Source organism: Mauremys mutica, chromosome 8, assembly GCF_020497125.1.
Source record: "Mauremys mutica isolate MM-2020 ecotype Southern chromosome 8, ASM2049712v1, whole genome shotgun sequence".
Classification (NCBI taxonomy): Eukaryota; Metazoa; Chordata; order Testudines; family Geoemydidae; genus Mauremys; species Mauremys mutica.
Window position 1 is genome coordinate 10208106 of NC_059079.1, and position 18868 is coordinate 10226973.

The window sequence follows — 18868 nt, forward strand, 5'->3', positions numbered from 1 at the left end:
TAGAGCAGAGGAATTGTTTTAAATAGTATTTGTCAAAGGCTCTAGACGATTAGACCTTTAAAGATTCATCACATGCTACTGATTTGACAGGCATAGGTAAGTGCACCTTCTGATCAAGAAACATGTTATGCAAGAAGATAGTTAGATTTTAAAATATCTTGATCAGAGTAGAAAACATGTCTGAAAGAACAGTTAAAACGTGCAATGGCAATTTTTCAAAATCTCCCCATTTAACTCTCCATAAATAGCACCAATGTTGACATGGCATATGCTAATCTGAATCTGGAGTGATTTTTTTCTTTTTTTTTTTTTTTTTTACAGCTAAACTATAAATCCGGAAGAGCTGAGATTTTAGGAAAGCCTGGTGTATTCTCTATAGCTGGTACAATGCAATTTATAGAAGCGAGAAGCTAAGCATCTGATTAAACAAAAGTGTGTACAGGTTCTTCGTTGAGACCTTGTCTACATGAGAAACTTGAACTCATTTAACTAAAGTTGTGATTTTTAAACCATCTTAAACTCATGTAAAAAGCTGTGTGGATACTCTAGAACTAAATCAAAATGTCAATTAATCAGTTTAACATAAAACAAAGTAAGCCACTCCTAAATTGAAATCAGAGCCCACTTGCTGTTGAATTCTCTTCTAGATAACCATTTTAGGTAGTGTGGTTTAATTTAAAAGTTTTAGTCTGGACACACAACATGGTTTTCAGTCTAAAAGCCTTGGGGAAAAAAATCAGATTTTAAGAAAACCTTGAATATTTTTTGCAGCTCGAGATGCTGATGAGAGAGAGAAGTGGATTCATGCTTTAGAGGAAACAATTCTCCGTCATACTCTTCAGCTTCAGGTAAGTTAACCGTCACTCGTGATCCTGAAGCAATTTTATTTTCAGAATAACTAAATAAACTTACTGACCCAACTTCTGATATCAGATATTCCAGAGTAGTTTGTAAACAGCTGATTATCTGATGGTACAAGAATACAGTACATAGGTACCAGGGCTGATATATCACTGAGTTTACTGTTTGTATCCAGCTAAATTTATCTCCTGATTTGTTAGATTGTATCTTGAGTAGTTTATTGTATTAGTGTGATTTGTTGTTTATCTTCCTCTGAAATAACAACAATTATCTTTTGGTTTTGAAAGAGGTAGGATGGCTTTAAAATTAGACTGGGTCTTGGGGAAATCTAGGCTCAATTCCTGGCTTTGTGTGTGACCTTAAGCACACGGCTTAATCTTTGCCTCCATTCTTTATCTGTACAATGGGGCTAATGCTTCATTTCTGTTTCGCTTTGTCATGTCTACTAAGATTGTAAGTTCTTTGGGCAGGGACTCTCTCACTATATTTGTACTGTGCCTAGCACAATGGCACCCAGATCCCTTACTAGGCCTCCTAAAGTGCATGTAAAACTTAATACAAATAAAAAATATTTTAAAGTACACTTGAGTGTAGTGTATACATCAGTGATTAGAGTGGCATTGTGCTAGGTACTAAGGACTTAATAAAAAACCTTAAATCTCAAAGGAGGAGGAGAAAATATTAAGATGACAACAATTGGGTGAGATGTGAGAGAGGGAAGGTGCTGTGCAAATAGAAATAGTCTCTATCTGCAAGTGTTTATAGTCCAAGAAAATTAGAGAGGTATGTGGCAGGGCAGTGAAACATGAACAATATATATTCAATCCCTATCAAAAGATAGATTTGTCTCGCCCTCCCTTACCAAATTTAGCCATCGTTTTGTTGGCAGATTTGTGTCAGAAATAGTGGCTATTGAGATCTGACTACGATTAAACTACACTCCTATTCTAAGTGCTCTTCAAATGAAAAAAATTATATAGATAAGTAAATGAAGCTAATAAAAGTTAGTGATAAATCATTATATTAAACATTCTAACAAGAGAGATTTATATATTTATATATATTTGACTGTCAAGAAACAAGGAGCAATGTAGTATTTTTTTTTCCCCCCCTCCTCCCATCCCAGTGCAAGTATTGAAAGTGATATCTGTTTGGACCCTGTGGTCTGTTGTCAGCAGTCATCTTCTCAAAAACCTTCTTTCCAATTTAAAAGGCCATAGAACTGTTACAGACTGCCCAGCGTAACACCAATTTAGACTTCTTGATCAAAGAACTTCAGTGTTGTCAGCTCCATCTTTTAGCCTGAGTTGTTGAGCAGAAATCAAGGTGATATGGAAATAATGTATACACCTTGCCTTTTTAATCCTCTTTTTCTCTTCAGTTATAAATATATATTTTTTCCCTTTGAGTCTAGGGGGTTTCTTGCCAATGTATTGGAAGTAGTTCTCTAAATTACCCTCGAAAATTTTGGTATTGGCATAGTAACAGCTGTGGGATCAGGGGCGGCTCTAGGTTTTTGGCCGCCCCAAGCAGTCATGCTCGGGAGGCGCCCCCGAGCCGCGGGAGCAGCGGACCTCCCGCGGGCATGACTGCAGAGGGTCCACTGGTCGCGCGGCTCGGCTGGACCTCCCGCAGCTGCGGGCGGTTCGCAGGTCCGGCGGCTCCAGTTGAGCTGCCGCAGGCATGCCTGCGGGAGGTCCAGCCGAGCCGCGGGACCAGCGAACCGTCCGCAGTCATACCTGCGGGAGGTCCACTGGAGCCGCCGGCCGAGCGTCCCCTCCGCAGTCATGCCTGCGGCAGGTCCGCTGCTCCCGGGGCTCCGGTGGACCTCCCGCAGGCATGACTGCGGCAGGTCCGCCGGCCCAGCCTGCCGCCCCCACGGGAAAGGGCCGCCCCAGGCGGGTGCTTGCCCCGCTGGGCTCTGGAGCCGGCCCTGTGTGGGATTGCATATGAATTCTATAGGATTGAATCCTTAGATTTCAAATATTGATTTCAGCTGAGACTTTCACTGGAGTCTAAAGGAGTTAGGCAAACTCATTGGGAGCTGAGATGTCTAATTCCCTTTGACTTCACTGAAAAGCTCATCTTAAATATTTTTTCTACCATACTACCTCTGAGTCTAACCTTTAAGAAGCTAGCATTTTATTTCAGCTGAAAACCAGAATGAGAGCTGTGTCAGTGAAGAAGAGGTTTTCTAAAGCTTTTGTTTAGACTAGGATTTAAAGGTTTGTTTGTTAAATCATATTAGTTAGCTTGTTCTAAGGAACACTTCCTAAAACTGGTCAAGACAAGGCATGCTGTACTTAATCAAGCACTTCAACTGGACCAGTTTAGCACTTGCTAAAATACAGGTTGCCTTTTCTTGACCAGAGTTTCAAGTGGTGTGTTTAAATTTGATCAAGGTAGCTACCAGATCTAACAAACCTTTACATCTTAATATAGACAAAGCTCGGTTTTTTTGTTATGGCAAGGCTCTGAGCTATGGCTAGTGTGTTGGGGGCTGTCCATACATTCTATAACACATTTCAGGGTGATTTTCCAAGACCTACCTACCTTGTTTGTGTTACAAAGTGTTACATGCACAATGCAAGGGCCCTCCCATGCTTGCCTCATGTATGGACAGTTCTATAAAAGTTGTATAGTAGTAAGAATTTGGGGGATGTGTGTGTGTATGGGGGGCTTGCTGTTGGTTTCTGAGCCGTGGTTGTCTCTGAGAATTCTGCAGCAACCCCATTGGCGAGGACAGGGGGCGGGAACAGCAGCCGCAATCTGAACGGGCAACAGCCGGAGGCCCGGCAGCTAAGCAGCAGGCCGGGGGGGAAAGGAGGCCTAGGCCGTGTGGGCCCGTTGTGGGCAGACCAGGCGGGGCTCCTGTCAGTACGGTGCCCTGCAAGCCACGCAGCTGGCACGTCTCGCTGTTACGGCAGGCGCGGTTTTACAGCCGGAGTCGGGCCCGAGCGCTGCCCTGCCGCCCTTGTGTCACCGCGCCCCGGGGCGGTTTGCGCTCGCTCAGGCACCGGCTCGCGGAGCCCCGTCACGTGCCGCCGCCGCCGCCAGGGAGCACGCGCCTGACCTCAGCCTTGAGCCTTCTCCGCAGCAGCCCCCCGGATTCAGTCCGGCGGGGTCGCCGGCCACCGCCCGCACAATCACAGCGGGAGCCTGGAGGGAGCCGGATGTCACCGCACCTCTTGTGGGAGGGGCTCTGCCCTCCGCGGGGGGGGGGGGGGGGGTGAGCGGCCTACTCCGCCCCCCCCAACCGCCGCTCACTCGCGGGTGGGGGAAGGCGTCTGACCCGCAGCCAATCGGGAGCCGCCTTGGCTCTGAGGCGAACGCCGAGCCGCGCGGGTCGCGGCGGCCGGGTCCTGTGGGGGCTGCTCCCCACCCCGCTCCCAGCGGGAGGCGGCGCTGCCGGGGGCCCAGCCGAGAAGCGACCCCCGCCGCCCGCGGGGAGGATGGCCAGTGTGAGTACGGGGGCGGCTCTGCGCCCGGTCCCTCGTGCCCCCCTCCCCCCGCAGGGTCTGCAGGTACCGGGACTCCTGGGTCCCGCTCCCCGGCGCAGGTCCTTCCCCGTCCGTGTCTCGGCGGCTCGCTGTGGGGAGGCGGCCGCCAGGACGGGCTGGCGCTGCGCTTGTCGCCAGTCCACACGCACAGCTAGCGAGCGGCGATTCACCTGCTGCGCAGGCTTCTGCCGGCCCCGTCCAGCAGCAGGTCTCCGCCAGGAGGAACCCAGCCCGGGAGCGCTGCTGGCCCCGCTCGAAACGGGCATAAAACCGGGGTCCAGGGTTTCCTTCGCTCGAGGAGTTCGCAGGACCTCCCGGGAAAATGACTTTCATTTGCTGCTCAAACGTTACCGGGTTTCTTTTGCGGCGATTCTGTATTTTAGGGGGCATTCTGTGAACTGAAAGGGTGTATGTTGTAGCAAATGTTTGTTTACAAGCAATGCCTTCGCTTTAGTGAGCATCTAAAACTCTTTCACTCTTCGGCACGGTTGGATTTTCATTTTGCATTTCTTTCAGTTTGGACAATGGAAATTTGTGTTTCTCCTTTTCTACAGTTCGGCTTTCAAGCACTTGCAGAAGGAGGTTTATTTGCTGTAGAAGTATTTTAGTTGATTACAATCAAAAGTGGAAATACTTTTTATTAAAAAAATCTAAAGATTTATTTTTACAAACGTGTTTTTTCCCCCTAAACAGTGTCCCTTTAAGTCTACAAGACACTTCCTGTTCTAATCCTTTCTAAATCCAAATTTTAATTTACTTGCCTTAAAAAAACAAACAAAACCCCTACTTACTTTTGACCCAGGATTCTTCAAGTTTACCAGGCCAAAAGTGAACTTTGTGTGCAACATTTGAAGAAAATCAGTCACTGTTAGAGAGATCTGAAAAGTTAGCACTAAAAGCTGGGTGTGAAATGTCTATTGGTGGCAGAAACCTGCAAAAGGAAACAAGCATAAGAGGATGAAAGAGACCAGGAAGTGTGTCTGTGGGCTTGTCTATACCTAAAGTGCTACAGTGGCATAGCTGTGCCACTTCAGTGTAGACCAGTGATTCTCAAACTTTTGTACTGGGGACCCCTTTCACATAGCAAGCCACTGTGACCCCCCCCATAAATTAAAAACACTTTTTAATATATTTAACACCATTATAAATGCTGGAGGCAAAGCAGGGTTTGGGGTGGAGGCTGACAGCTCGCAATCCCCCACATCATAACCTCACGACCCCTTGAGGAGTCCCGACTCCCAGTTTGAGAACCCCTCGTGTAGACACTACCTATGCAGATGGGAGGGGTTCTCTCATCAGCATAGATAATCCACCTCCGAGAGGCTATAGCTAGGTTGATGGAAGAATTTTTCTGTCTACATGGGGAGTTAAGTTGACAGCACTACACTGCTCAGAAGTGTGAATTTGTCTCATCCCTGAGTGACATAGTTATGCTAGCATAATTTGCTAGTGTAGAACTGGCCTGAACATAAGATTAAAGACCAAGAGTAGATTATTTTTTTCCACCTTCCTTTGCATAATATGTTGGGCATAAATTATGGGAATATTTTTTTCTATGAAACTTTATGAAAAACATTTATATAAAAGTTTTGTAAGCTCCTCCCTTCTATTTAACTTTGTTGCAAAAAAGTATTATTAGTTGGCTGATACTTTAGGATGGAATTTGTTTATTCTGGTTTTTTATTGCTCAATTCTTTTCTAGTTCAGGCTCTCTGTTTACCCTTTTAGTGGACCGTAGCCAAATCTTGTCATTGTGTGTCCTCTTCTTCTCCTTTTTTTAAAAAAATTAGTCCTAAAATCTCTAAATTTTAAAACTGAAGTCCATCTCCTTGCCAGGCATTTGCACATTTAGACCTCTAATTTTTTTTTATAATGTTACTAGAAATGTGTTTAGTACTTCACTAGTTTTTTCTTACAGAGCTTTCTTGTATTGATGTTAAGCATTTTACTACTGGGTTTTAGTTGCCTATCCATAGACCTTGCCTAATTTGATTTTTATTTTTCATCATTTTGACTGATATTGATATTTATTTTTAAGCATTTAAAAAAATATTTATTTAAATTTTCACAATTGCGGGAAACTAGAGGGGTTCACACAATTATTTAATGACAGTAGATGTTGAGATTCAGAAAGTTAAAGCTTTATAACCATTAAAAAGTGTCAACATCAAATGTCAAAATATACAAAGTAAATATTATTAAATCAAACTAAGTTCTCAAGCAGCATTTTGTTTCTTTGCCCATTTGTAAATTTTGATGATGATTATTAATGGAAATATTTTTCATCAGTTCGTATCTATGGTGAAATTGACATTTAGCGATAAAAATCTAATCTCTCCAAGCCCACCTATTCATAATTCAGATGCCCTTTACCAAGAGTATGGACCACAATCTTTGGAGGAAGTTCAGAGCTGAACTCAGCAGTGGCCTCTTCCCCCTCTCATAGGGACTTGACAGCTGGGGGCTCCCTAGAACTTCCTGCCTCCATAGCAGCAGCTCAGAGTCTCATGAGTACCCTACCATTTTTCCAATGCTCTTTGGGACCATAGTGAGCTTTTTTAACCTTTAGCCTCTTACTCCTTCCCAGTACTTTGTTGCTGGCCAGAGTGGTATGCCCTCAGCTGTTTGGAGTCCCTATCACTACTTCTTCCCCTGTTGCGCAGAGAAGGAACGGACAGGCTCTTGATGTTGAAAAGCAGATCTGTCCCTTAGTCAGGCAAGGACTGGTGTGATCAAATAACTGACAAGGCCCATCGAAGGACTAAATAGTCCTGCTTCTCATCCCCAGAGCAGAGACCTGCAGCAAATGGGAAGGATGTTAGGGCCTAAAGTTAAAAAGGCTGTTTAGTTTCCCTCTGCGTGAGGTGAGGAGGAGAAATTGCCACACACTTGATTAGTACTGGTGTGTACATGGTCATAGCCACAGGTGGACCTGGGTGTTTAGGTAAATAGCAGTGAGGGGAGATGGGTGAAGAATGGGCAGTGGAGGGCAGCGGGGTGAGGTGGGTGGTGGGTGGAGGGCAATGGGGTGAGATGGGGGATGGTGATGCACAGGCAGGACTGGCTCCCCCTCCAGCCCCAGGAGGAGCTTGCTGCCTCCCCTCCCCACCCGGACCCTGGGGAGAGAGTCCTCTCTCCCAGCCCTGGGGCTGGAAGTCGGAATCCTTGGGAGTCAAGACACTTTGGGTCTTTCCCCAGCTCTCGCATTGAGTTTCTGTGTGACTTTGAAAAGTCACCTCACCCCACACTGTGCCTCAGTTCCCCATTTTCCAGATGGGAATAATGATATTGACCTTCCTCTGTAAAACACTGAGATTTATAAATGAAAGGCACTAAATATCGTTGGCTTTTAGATTTGTGTTTTAAAAGGAAATTAAACAAAACTAGGAATAATGGAAATATTTTTGTGGCTGTTTTTCTCTGATTTCCAGTGACGACAATTCCCTGTTGTGGATTTAAACTTCCCCTAGCAGTGTTTGCAAAGCTTTTGTGGGCAGGACCATGTGGTTTATCTAGGGGCCTGATCCTGAAAAGTATTACTCATGTAGCTGTTACTCATGTGAGGGGCCTCATGAAAAGAAGTGGCAGAACTTCATGTCAAGTGAAAGGTTGCCTGAGCGGACCATGTGTTTGTAAAGTGCTGTGTAAATTTACAGAACTATGTGTTTCACTGTAATAACCCAGACATTGGAACATTGTATGTGTGCATGAGAATCTGAAGGTGATTTTACTGTGCTACTTTAATTGTCCAAGCTGATCCAATGTAAAAATATAAACAACATGAAGGTTGAGTAGTCTATAGACTTTTAAAGTGCTTTGTATTGTTAATACAGGAGGATGGTAGTGTAGGGAATTTTGAGTATTTTTAAAAATGTTGAGCCTTAGTGAAACATGTATGTTGATTTCTAATATGGTATTATATTTTACAGTCAGATGAGACCTTTACAGATGAAGCCCTGTCTGAACATTAAATATCTCAAGCATTTTGCATAAGAGGAAGAGATTCTTCCTGTCCAAAATTCCCCTTCTCTTTCCAAACTACTACATAGTGCTCTCAGTGCTGTTGGCCTAGCTGGCTGCTGACTTTCCTCCCCAGAGGTGGCTGCATTTCAGTGATGCATTTATATGTCTAGTTTGTGGAGCATGTACTGATCCTCATGGAGGGAGGCTGTAGGAATGAATAGATACTGCAGATGTCACCTGAAGACAGACCTTCTCTAAGACCCAGTTAGGTTCTAGCAGTAGGACGTTGTGAGCTCTTAGTGGGATAAGGGCTGCCATGAAGTACCGATTGATGGCGCACATCCGCATGTTACATCGATACTGGTGCTGCACATAATAAAATTTATTCCTTGCATGGATGGAAAAAATTAGAGGGAGCATTGCACAACACAGCACTGAATTGAGAGATACTGGATATCTCAGAGCGCACACATGTACCTCTTTCCTTTGATCACACACAGACATAGGGGTCAGGGAAAGGGACTCAGGGACACAGCCCCTCCAGATTGCCTCATATCACAATCATAGCTCTGCCAAGCTGCTCCAATTAGTTCTTTCACCATTCAGTACAGCTACAGCTATGGCCTGTTCTACATTAGAAAATTAAGTTGACTTAACTGTTGCTCAGGAGTGTGAAAATCCACATCCCTGAGAAGTGTAGTTAAGCTGATCTAACCCTTAGTGTAGGCAACCGCTTCTCCTCCTTTGCTGTCCTAATCCACCTTTGTTTGAGGACTCTTTCGCACAGAGAGAGCTCAGATTGCAAAGCTGGATTCATTTCCCCCCCCCCCCCCCCAGTGTAGAGAAGTTTGTTTTTTTGGGTGGGGGAGGGGAGGGGGGAAGTATATAGTCTCCTTAATAGTAAGACTGGAAGGGACCTTGAGAGGTCTTTTAGTCCAGTCCCCTGCACTCAAGGCAAGACTAAGTGTTATATATAGACCATCCCTGACAGGTGATTTGTCTAACCTGCTCTTAAAAATTTGACGGAGATTCCATAACCTCCCTAGGTAATTTTATCCCAGTGCTTAACTACACTTGCAGTTAGGAAGTTTTTCCTAATGTCCAGCCTAAAACCTCCCTTGCTGCAATTTAAGCCCATTGCTTCTTGTCCTATCCTCAGAGGTTAACAAGAACAATTTTTCTCTCTCCTCCTTATTTGCTTGAAAACTGTTATCATGTCCCCTCAGTCTTCTCTTCTGCAGACTAAACTAACCCAATTTTTTCAATCTTTCCTCATAGGTCATATTTTCTAGACCTTTAATCATTTTTGTTCTCCTCTGGACTTTCTTCAGTTTGTCCACATCTTTCCTGACATGTGGCAGAGCTGACTTTTTTTCTAATATTGTTACAGCTCTGCCTTTTTGTTTGAAGTAGAAAAAATAAATACCTTCAAAGCTACAGTTTTTCTTTGTAAAGATAGTGTTTCTACTTATTTTAAAATAACTTTCCATTTTATTCCTATGCTGTCTCCCCCCAAGCTTTCTTTTCCATTAACTCTTAATTTTCTAGTGCACAACTAACTTTAAACAAAATAGTTTAAAATCATATGTACAGTAGAACCTTAGAGTTACAGACACCAGAGTTGTGAACTGACCAGTCAACCACACATCTTATTTGGAACTGGAAGTATGCAATCGGGCAACAGCAGAGTAAAAACAAACCAAATACAGTACAGTACTGTGTTAAATGTAAGCTACTTAAAAATAAAAAGGGAAAGCAGCATTTTTCTTCAGCATAGTGAAGTTTCAAAGCTGTATTAAGTCAATGTTTAGTTGTAAACATTTGAAAGAACAGCCATAGTGTTTTGTTCGCAACTCTGAACAACCTTCATTCCGGAGGTGTTCATAACTCTGAAGTTACACTGTATTACATTCTTGTGAAGTTCCTTTCCAACATCTTGTTGGAATATTTCTGTGATAGTTTAAACAATGTTTGAGAAAGTGGTACTAAAAACTCATATGCCTTTCAGCGTTCGTTCCATCCCACAAATACATACCCAGGATGCATGTTTCCATATTGCTATAATAGAGGAGCTTGGCAGGATTTGATTTTAATCTATAACTGTTGGTAAATGTTGATTTCAGATGACACCTGAAATGCACATGTTGAGAATTATTAATAATATTTGAAATTATTAATACGGGAAACCACGAAACATGAAGTTAACCATAAATTCCTTTGTTAAATTCAAAGGCCTTATAAAATTGTTCTAAACGTGCCTAAATAATGAGTAATTTACTACATCCAAGCAGTAACAAAACATTTATAAGCATTTGATTGAGGTACTTACAAATGGGCTAAACTTAGGGGTGCTTAGACCCATGTTGGTTGGCTTCAGTGTGGTCAGGCAGGTATTAGCAATGTACCCTTTAAGACAGCTGTTCTCAGACTGTGGGTCGGGACCCCATTTTAATGGGGTTGCCAGGGCTGGCTTAGACTTGCTGGGGCCCAGGGCCAAAGACCAAGCCCAAGGGCTTCAGCCCTGGGCAGCGGGGCTAGGGTTGCCCGGGGCTGAAGCCCTTGGGCTTCGGCTGTGGCCCCCAGCCTGGGGCAGTGGGGTTTTGGCTTCACACTCCTCCTCTCTTCTCTTCTCTCCTTCCCCCTCTTCCCCATCCCCCCCCAGGTGGCAGGCCTTGGGGCTCAGGCTTCGGTCCCCCCTCCTGGGGTCCTGTAGTATTTTTTGTTGACAGAAGGGGGTCGTGGTGCAATGAAGTTTGAGAACCCTTGTAGGAGTTTACTTTTTTATACCTTTCAACAAACAAGTGATGTCATTGTCAAGTACTGATTTCAGCATTAAAAAAAAAAGTGAGACAATTCACCCTTATTTCCAGTCTTAATCCAGATAAGATTTACAATATCCTTTCTTCCCAAGGCCTTTGCTCCCCTTCTTCTTTCCGTCCAACAGTTTTCTATTGCACATGGATTCATATGGACTTTTAACACTGGTGTGAGGGTCAGGAAGGGCTGCGTTGGTTCATTTTAGGGCAGATTCTCTGTCTTATTTAAAACAATCTGCAGTCACCCCTGTCGGTCAGAAGCCTTCTTTTTAAAAACTTTCCCTTATTGCATTAGTTCTTTAAACCAGACATCCTCCCTACTTCATTCCTTCTGGCCTTATAATTTATTATTTTCAAGGCCTTCTTTCTACTTTCTAGTCAGGGCCTTTCTTTACAACACACACACATTTCCTTAACAAAACTTAAGCTAAGTCTAATTCTTTAATTTCATACATTCATAATTTGCTACACCATGGGGGTGGAGGGGAATCCGTTAACAGTTGCAATGCACCTGCAGGGATTGGGTGTCACCAGCAGCACGGGGATCTCTCTGCAGCCCTGCTATCATGGGAGTGAGGGAGCAGGGCTGTGACAGCGGAGCTGTACATGGCTCCCTGTATGGCTGCTGAGCCGGTGACACCCAATGCCTGCAAGCGCAAGGCATGCGGGGGAGGCTGGATCATTCTTGTCTGGAAGAGCAGAGAGCCCCAACCAAAGCTTCATGGAGGAGGATGAGCCCCAGGTTGTGGGGGAAGCCAATCCTCTGCTGAACAGTTTCTGATGGCTCACTTACCAGCCAGGAGTGTGGGAGTGACATGGGTAACACCCAATCCCTGCAGGCACTAATTGTGAAGAAGGTTGCAGTTCTGGCAGGGCAGAGCAGAAGACACTTGATCAAGACCATGAGAAGTAGTTGTCATCCCCAGCTGCGGAGGAGGTCACCCTGCTGCTGAATGTCTAAGCAGGTCTGCCTATTTGTGTGTAATTTTAAGTAATTTTTCTACTTTCCCAAATAACGTCAAGTATAGTTTTAAAAGGTAAAAAATGCAACATCGTATTACATGACTTTTTGCATCTCTTGGAGTCTGTTTTTAGGTACATCACATGGACAGTTCTTTTTCATAGATTCATAGGTTGTATCGCCAGCAGGAGTGGCTCCAGGCCCCAGCACGCCAAACGCGTGCTTGGGGTGGCAAGCCGTAGGGGGCGCTCTGCCAGCGCCGCGGGGGTGGCAGGCAGGGTGCCTTCGGCGGCTTGCCTGCGGGAGGTCCGCTGATCCCCGTGGCTTCTGGACCTCCCGCAGGCACGGCTGCGGGAGGTCCGCCGACGCCACGGGACCAGTGGACCTCTCGCAGGCAAGCCGCCGAACACAGCCTGCCTGCCGTGCTTGGGGCGGCGAAATGCCTAGAGCCGCCCCTGATCGCCAGAAGGGAAGAGGGTGATCATCTACTCTGCACGCTCTTCATAACACAGGCCATAGGACTTCCCTGAATTAATTTCTATTTTGAACTAGTGCAGGGGTTCTCAAACTTCATTGCACCATGACTCCCTTCTGACAACAAAAATTACTATACAACCCCAGGAGGGTTGTATAGGAATCTGAACCCGTCCAAGCCTCGCCGCATTGAGTGTGTGTTGCGGGGGTGGGGTGGGGTGACAAAGCCAAAATGCTTCAGCCCCGGGTGGGAGATCTGTAACCCAAGCCCTGCCATCCAGGGCTGAAGCCCTTGGGCTTTGGCTTCAGCCCCGGGTGGTGGGGCTCCAGCTCTGATCCACAGTAAATCTAATGCTAGTCATAGAATCATAGAATATCAGGATTGGAAGGGACCTCAGGAGGTCATCTAGTCCAACCCCCTGCTCAAAGCAGGACCAATCCCCAGATAGATTTTTGCCCCAGATCCCTATATGGTCCCCTCAAGGATTGAACTCACAATCCTGGGGTTGTGACCCACAGTTTGAGAACAGTTGAACTAGCACATATCTTTTTAGAAAGAAATCCAATCTTAATTAAATTTCCACTGATGGAGAATCCACCACAACACTTGGTAAATTGTTCCAATGGCTAATTACCATTACTTTAAATTTGCACCAAATTTCCAGTTTGAATTTGTCTAGCATCAACTTCCAGCCACCGAATCTTGTGTTTTGAGGCAGGCAGAATGAGAAGCTCCGATTTTTACTTCATTGGTTTCAAAGCAATTTTGGAGATCAAAAGTTACTAGAGAAGTAAGGAAAAGGACCCCATGGGTGAAATATAAAAGTTATAGGTTTCTTCTTTTTCAAGCATATTACTAGAAACTTTTGTGTATGTTGATATATGGAAAAGGACTACACAGAGTATTAGTACAATGAATATTAGAACACTTTAATTTCTTTCAATTCACCCTGTGAATGTTAGGAAGCATAACTGAAAGTTTACGAGGAATAATATTTTTTTTAAATGGAAGATTTCCACCTCTTTAAAACAAATTTATATATTGCAGTCCTAGCATTTCCACCATCTCCCCTTCTATATCTGGCAAATACTGTATGTTGCTTCCTTAAACTGAATTTAAATTACGATATAATCAGTACTGGTTATTTGGGGGATGGGGAACGTATACACTTATTTTAACATCTTGCTCAACTAATATAAGGGTTTTAACTGAAAATCTGAATCAGCATATTTCTAAAGATCTAAAACATCTTGTTGAGCTCCTTTTTATTAAGAGTTCCATAATCTGAAAATGTATGTAAACAAAACCAGCATCTTAAAAAAAAAAAATCAAAAAAAAATCACATTGATAATGGTGGTAAATTCAGGTGACAAAAAATCTTTATATATATATTCTTGCAACCTCTGGTAATTGTACTGAACTTTTTTGAAACATTCCATTGATTTTCATTTACTTATTTCTTTCCAAGCCTTATTTACACACAGACAGAGGGAGAGACTTTCCTCTCCCCAGTTTAGCCTCTGATGGCCAAATCAAGAAGCATTAAAATAATCCTACCACTCAAGTCTGTCTTGTTTGTGTACTGTGCCCTGCAAATATGGCCTGTCAACAACTAAATCTGAACCACTGAATTGTACTTGTAGTATCTTGTATAATAATCTCGCTGTGCAAGTTGCTGACCTTGACTTTATAACTTTCTAAACATCTTTCGCTCTTCCTTTAAAACAATCCCATCTAAATTTGTTCCTGAAATACGGCAAAGCAGTAGGTTTGTTTGCCAGATTATCACAGAGTATCTTAATTGCCCTTGAATAGACAAACCAAAAGCAGGTTAGTGAAATACTGCAGCTTTGTATGCATCTGTTGGTGTCTCCAAACCAACTCCTAATTATGCTTAGAAATAAAACCCTTTCTCTTTGCCAGCTAGATTCTATACTTGGTTTTATTATTTTTCCCCTGCTGGTGGTGAGTTGGTTTTTCTTCTAAAATTATTTTTATGAATTTTACTGTATATTTAAACATTTTAAGAAATATTACATAACATACAAAAATAAATCATATAAATCGGATTTTTTTTTAAGCACTAAGAGCCTAGAACTTGGAAATGGCCTTTTATCCTAAAATCATCACTATAAATACTATGCCATTCACATATTAATATTTTGGTTTGTGACTGCAGTAAAAATTAGCAACTTTATGCAATATAAAGACTGTGTTTGCACCGTATTCTGTGCTGTGATGTTAATGATACATAGTGCAGCGTCTTCACCATAAATCTTCTGTAGTTCAAGTAGGTTTGATACATAAAGTCTTTCTTTTACTAGTATAGCAGAAACTTGTATCTGAGAGTGCTAGACCATTTGCAGCAGTTACGGTGTCACTGTCTGCTAGATAGTGTTCTCTGCCTTTAGCCATGAAGCACAATACAGTAAAAGCTGTGTTATCTGGCACTTTACCAGTCGGAAAGCTCTAGAAACCAGCATTTCGGTGTTCCGGATCTGGACGGCACTCACCTTGGGTGGCTCCCTGTAAGCGGCAACATGTCCCTGCTGCTCCTAGATGGAGGAACAGCCATGGGGGCTCTGTGCGCTGCCCCCACCCTGCCCCAAATGCTGGCTCCACAGCTCCCATTGGCCAGGGACTGTGACCAGTGGGAGCTGCAGGGGCGGCGCCTGTGTGTGGAGGCAGTGCGTAGAGCAGCCTGGCCGTGCCTCTGCCCAGGAGCAGCTGGGACATGTCACTGCTTGCAGGTAGCCTCCTGAGGTGAGTGCTGCCCAGATCCAGCACTCTGAAACCCCTCCCAAGCCCCAGCACTGAGCTCCCTCCTGCACCCAAATTCCCTCCCTCCATTGGTAAGTATAACTCCTAGTTAACCGGAATTTTTGACTAACCGGCTCCACCCATTCCCCTAACATGCCGGATAACAAAGTTTTTACTATACTAATTTTTACATAATTGTAGCTGTATATCAGATAACTATCACAGGTAAATCCCTCCCCAAGAATTACTTGGTTTACTTAGTTTAGATCCTCTGTATACCTTGTTGTTACATCAGGGTGTTATGAGGATTTGGGGTTTTTTATTGGATCAATGATCAGTAACTGTTTCCCCCATTTTTAGCCCTTGCTTCAAAATGCTGGTGTTTTGAACTTGGCCAGTATGGATTGTCTGGCTGCTGAATGCTCTCATCTTACAAGCTGTACCATTTGGGTAGATCCTTGTGGGAACAGTGTGCAGGATCAGGGCCTCATTTTGTTGATCAGTTCAAGACTTGGCAGGCAGATAAAAATGATCTCTCGTAAAATAGGTATTTGATTTTTTGTATTAGCATGAAAAATTTGTTCATGCGCCATAACATATAATCAGTTTTGCAGATTCTAATATAAATGAGTCATTTTTACGTTGCATATAATAGTATCCCCATCCTCTCTAAGGACACCAACAAACTGTTTTATATGCTAGACCAATCTTCTACAAAAAGAAAAGGAACCAACCTGTGTTGACAAAACTAACAATGTGGGAGAGAATTACATACAAATGTAGAATTTAGCTTTAGACATAAAATCCAAAAATATTTTTTAAATGCTTTTTTTTTTTTTGAGTGGCCTTGGTAAATTCACTCTTGGGAATGTTCCATGCTGTGCTGTTGAAGCATTCCCAAGAGTCTGAATGTGAAGAGGTCAACTAAAAACCAACCAATCAAAGCCCCCCTCTGGTTACAGGTGAGTAACCTTTATTTATGTTACACTATATACCCATTCATTAGTAGTGCCCTACCAAATTCATCGTCCATTTTGGTCAATTTCACGGTCATAGGATTTAAAAAATGTAAATTTCATGATTTCAGATATTTAAATCTGAAACTTCATGGTGTTGTAACTGTAGGGGTCCTGACCCAAAAGGGGACTGTTGGGGTAGGGTCACAAAGTTATTGTAGGGGGGTTGCAGTACTGCCATTCTTGCTTTCGTGCTGCTGCTGGTGGCGGAGCTGCCTTCAGAGCTGGGCAGCCAGAGAGTGGCAGCTGCTGGCTGGGAGCCCAGCTCTGAAGGCAGCACCACTGCCAGCAGCAGTGCAGAAGTAAGGATGGCATATTATGATATTACCATCTTGACTTCTGCGTTGTTGCCTTCAAAGCTGGGCCTTCGGCCAGCAGTCGCCACTCTCCAGTCACCCAGCTCTAAAGGCAGCTGAAATGTATGGTATTGCCACCCTTACTTCTGCACTGCCGCTGGCAGGATACTGCCTTCAGAGCTGGTCACCTGGCTAGCAGCTGCCACTCTCTGGCCACCCAGTTCTGAATGCAGCACAGAAGTAAGGGTGGCAATACCACAACCCTCCTCCAATAACCCTGCGACCCTCCCACAACCTCCTTTTGGGTCAGGACCCTCAGGTTGAAAAATGCTGATCTCCTCTGTGAAATCTGTATAGTACAGGGTAAAAGTACACAAAAAACAGATTTCATGGGGGAGACCAGATTTCACAGTCTATGATGCATTTTTCATGGCCGTGAATTTGGTAGGGCCCTATTCTTTAGAGTTCAAAACTTGCAGATTATGTTACTGTTGTAACACTTGTCTGTCCTTTCTTCTGCCCCTTCCCTATCTCATTTTGTCACGTGTCTTGATATACATTGTAAAGTTCTTAAGGTCATGAATGCTTTCTTATTGATCTATAAACTGTCACTTGCATGGATGATACTGTATAAATAATACTTTGGGAGAGGCTTAATTTTCTACATTGGGTATGGTCAGAAATAAAACCCTTCAGCCTCATCTGCTACTAAAAAAACAAAACAAAACTCGTGCTGTATAAACCTGCCATGTGCACAAAAAGGAGTACTCAGCTTCACAAATCCATTTTCCTTTCCCATTAAAGATGTGGTGTTCCAGTCTGGAACACACTTATTTTAACACAGACAATTTCAGTTTAAGAAGGAAAAATATTAAATACAAACCCAATGTTAATCCAGCCTTATGGCGGAGAACTTAAAATCACAAGTAATAAAAATCTGTACGTGTATATATTGAGATTAGAACTTTTATATACAGTAATAGTTATACAAATTACTACACATTCTGAAGGAGCTAATAACTGGACTTCCACCTATTTAAATTTCCCAGCTGCCCTACTGAAGTTTAAATCCTTTACAGGAGGGACCCTTTCTAATAGTGAGAGGTTAGTTCAGTATTCTTGTTCATTCTTTGGCTACTCGTCTATGAATCAAGCTGGCTTTTGGTTGATGAAAGTAGTTCTTCAGCTGTTACAAGGGCAGTGATCCAACAGCTGCACTGGTTGACTGGCATAGTCAGTGTAATGGTATTTGATGGTAGCCATTTGTCACTGAAACAGGAAAATTATTTCCTTTATACTTTTCTTTCAAATGAAATTGAAATGTCTACATGAAAAATAACTACATTTAATAATCATAATTAAATATAGTAGTAGTATGGGTTTATGGTAACTATACATGCACCAGTGAAGACTACTATCAGTTTATGGATGTCACAATGTTGTGCACCACTTGTAATACAACAGGAGACCATATTGTGGTTAAAATGTTCTGACATGTATCTAGGTACATGCAACATGATGTAAAGAAATAAGCCAGCCCTTATTAACTACTCATCAGTTATGAATAAATATAATTAGTCAAGTAAATTGCTCAAAAACACTATTATAGATTTGATTTCTCTCTTTTTATTTTATTTTTTATGTAGGGTGTGGATTCAGGATTTGTTCCCAGTGTTCAGGATTTTGATAAGAAACTTACAGAGGCTGATGCTTATTTGCAGATCTTGATAGACCAATTAAAGGTATGTTGAACTAACACTTGTGCATGTAAAGAGATAGTGGATAATGTTAGGTGCTCTTTGGGTCTCCTCTGGAACTTGTCTTAGGCCCTGTTCTATGGGCAGCTGTGGTGGGGAATCACCCATATTTCAGAACTACAATCCAGTGTCAGAGATGACATTCTTTGACACAGTAAAAGTAGAAGAGATGGAATGAATTAGTTAAGGCAGATGTGACCATATGAGAAGCCTGTCAAATGCTGAAGTATTTTTCATCCCTGGGGTTTGCCTATGACGAAGTTTTATCCTTTTCTTCTCTTTTCTCTCTGGGTCTTCCATAGAAAAGTACAGTCAAACCTCGCAATAACGCGGCCCGCCATAACGCGAAATCGCATATAATGTGATCATAAGTTGACTCTCCTTTAAGGCCTAATACCAGTGGTCCCCAATGCCATGGCGCCTGCCAGGACGTTGATGTGCCCCCGCCTAATGCCCAGCAGGG

At 43.3% G+C, this 18868-nt stretch overlaps 1 protein-coding gene across 4 annotated transcripts in view; it reads left to right on the plus strand.

The window, feature by feature from the left end:
- The window catches only part of OSBPL9 (oxysterol binding protein like 9), a 116466-nt gene that overhangs the window by 41096 nt on the left and 56502 nt on the right, over nt 1-18868 (plus strand). For 3 of the 4 annotated variants that reach the window (XM_045028845.1, XM_045028846.1, XM_045028847.1), the window contains 2 exons: nt 772-848; nt 18295-18390. In XM_045028845.1, coding sequence (XP_044884780.1) covers nt 772-848; nt 18295-18390 — 173 coding nt within the window. Of the gene's footprint in view, nt 1-771; nt 849-4171; nt 4323-18294; nt 18391-18868 lie in introns of those variants that run through there. The other variant, XM_045028844.1, reaches the window with a different exon arrangement.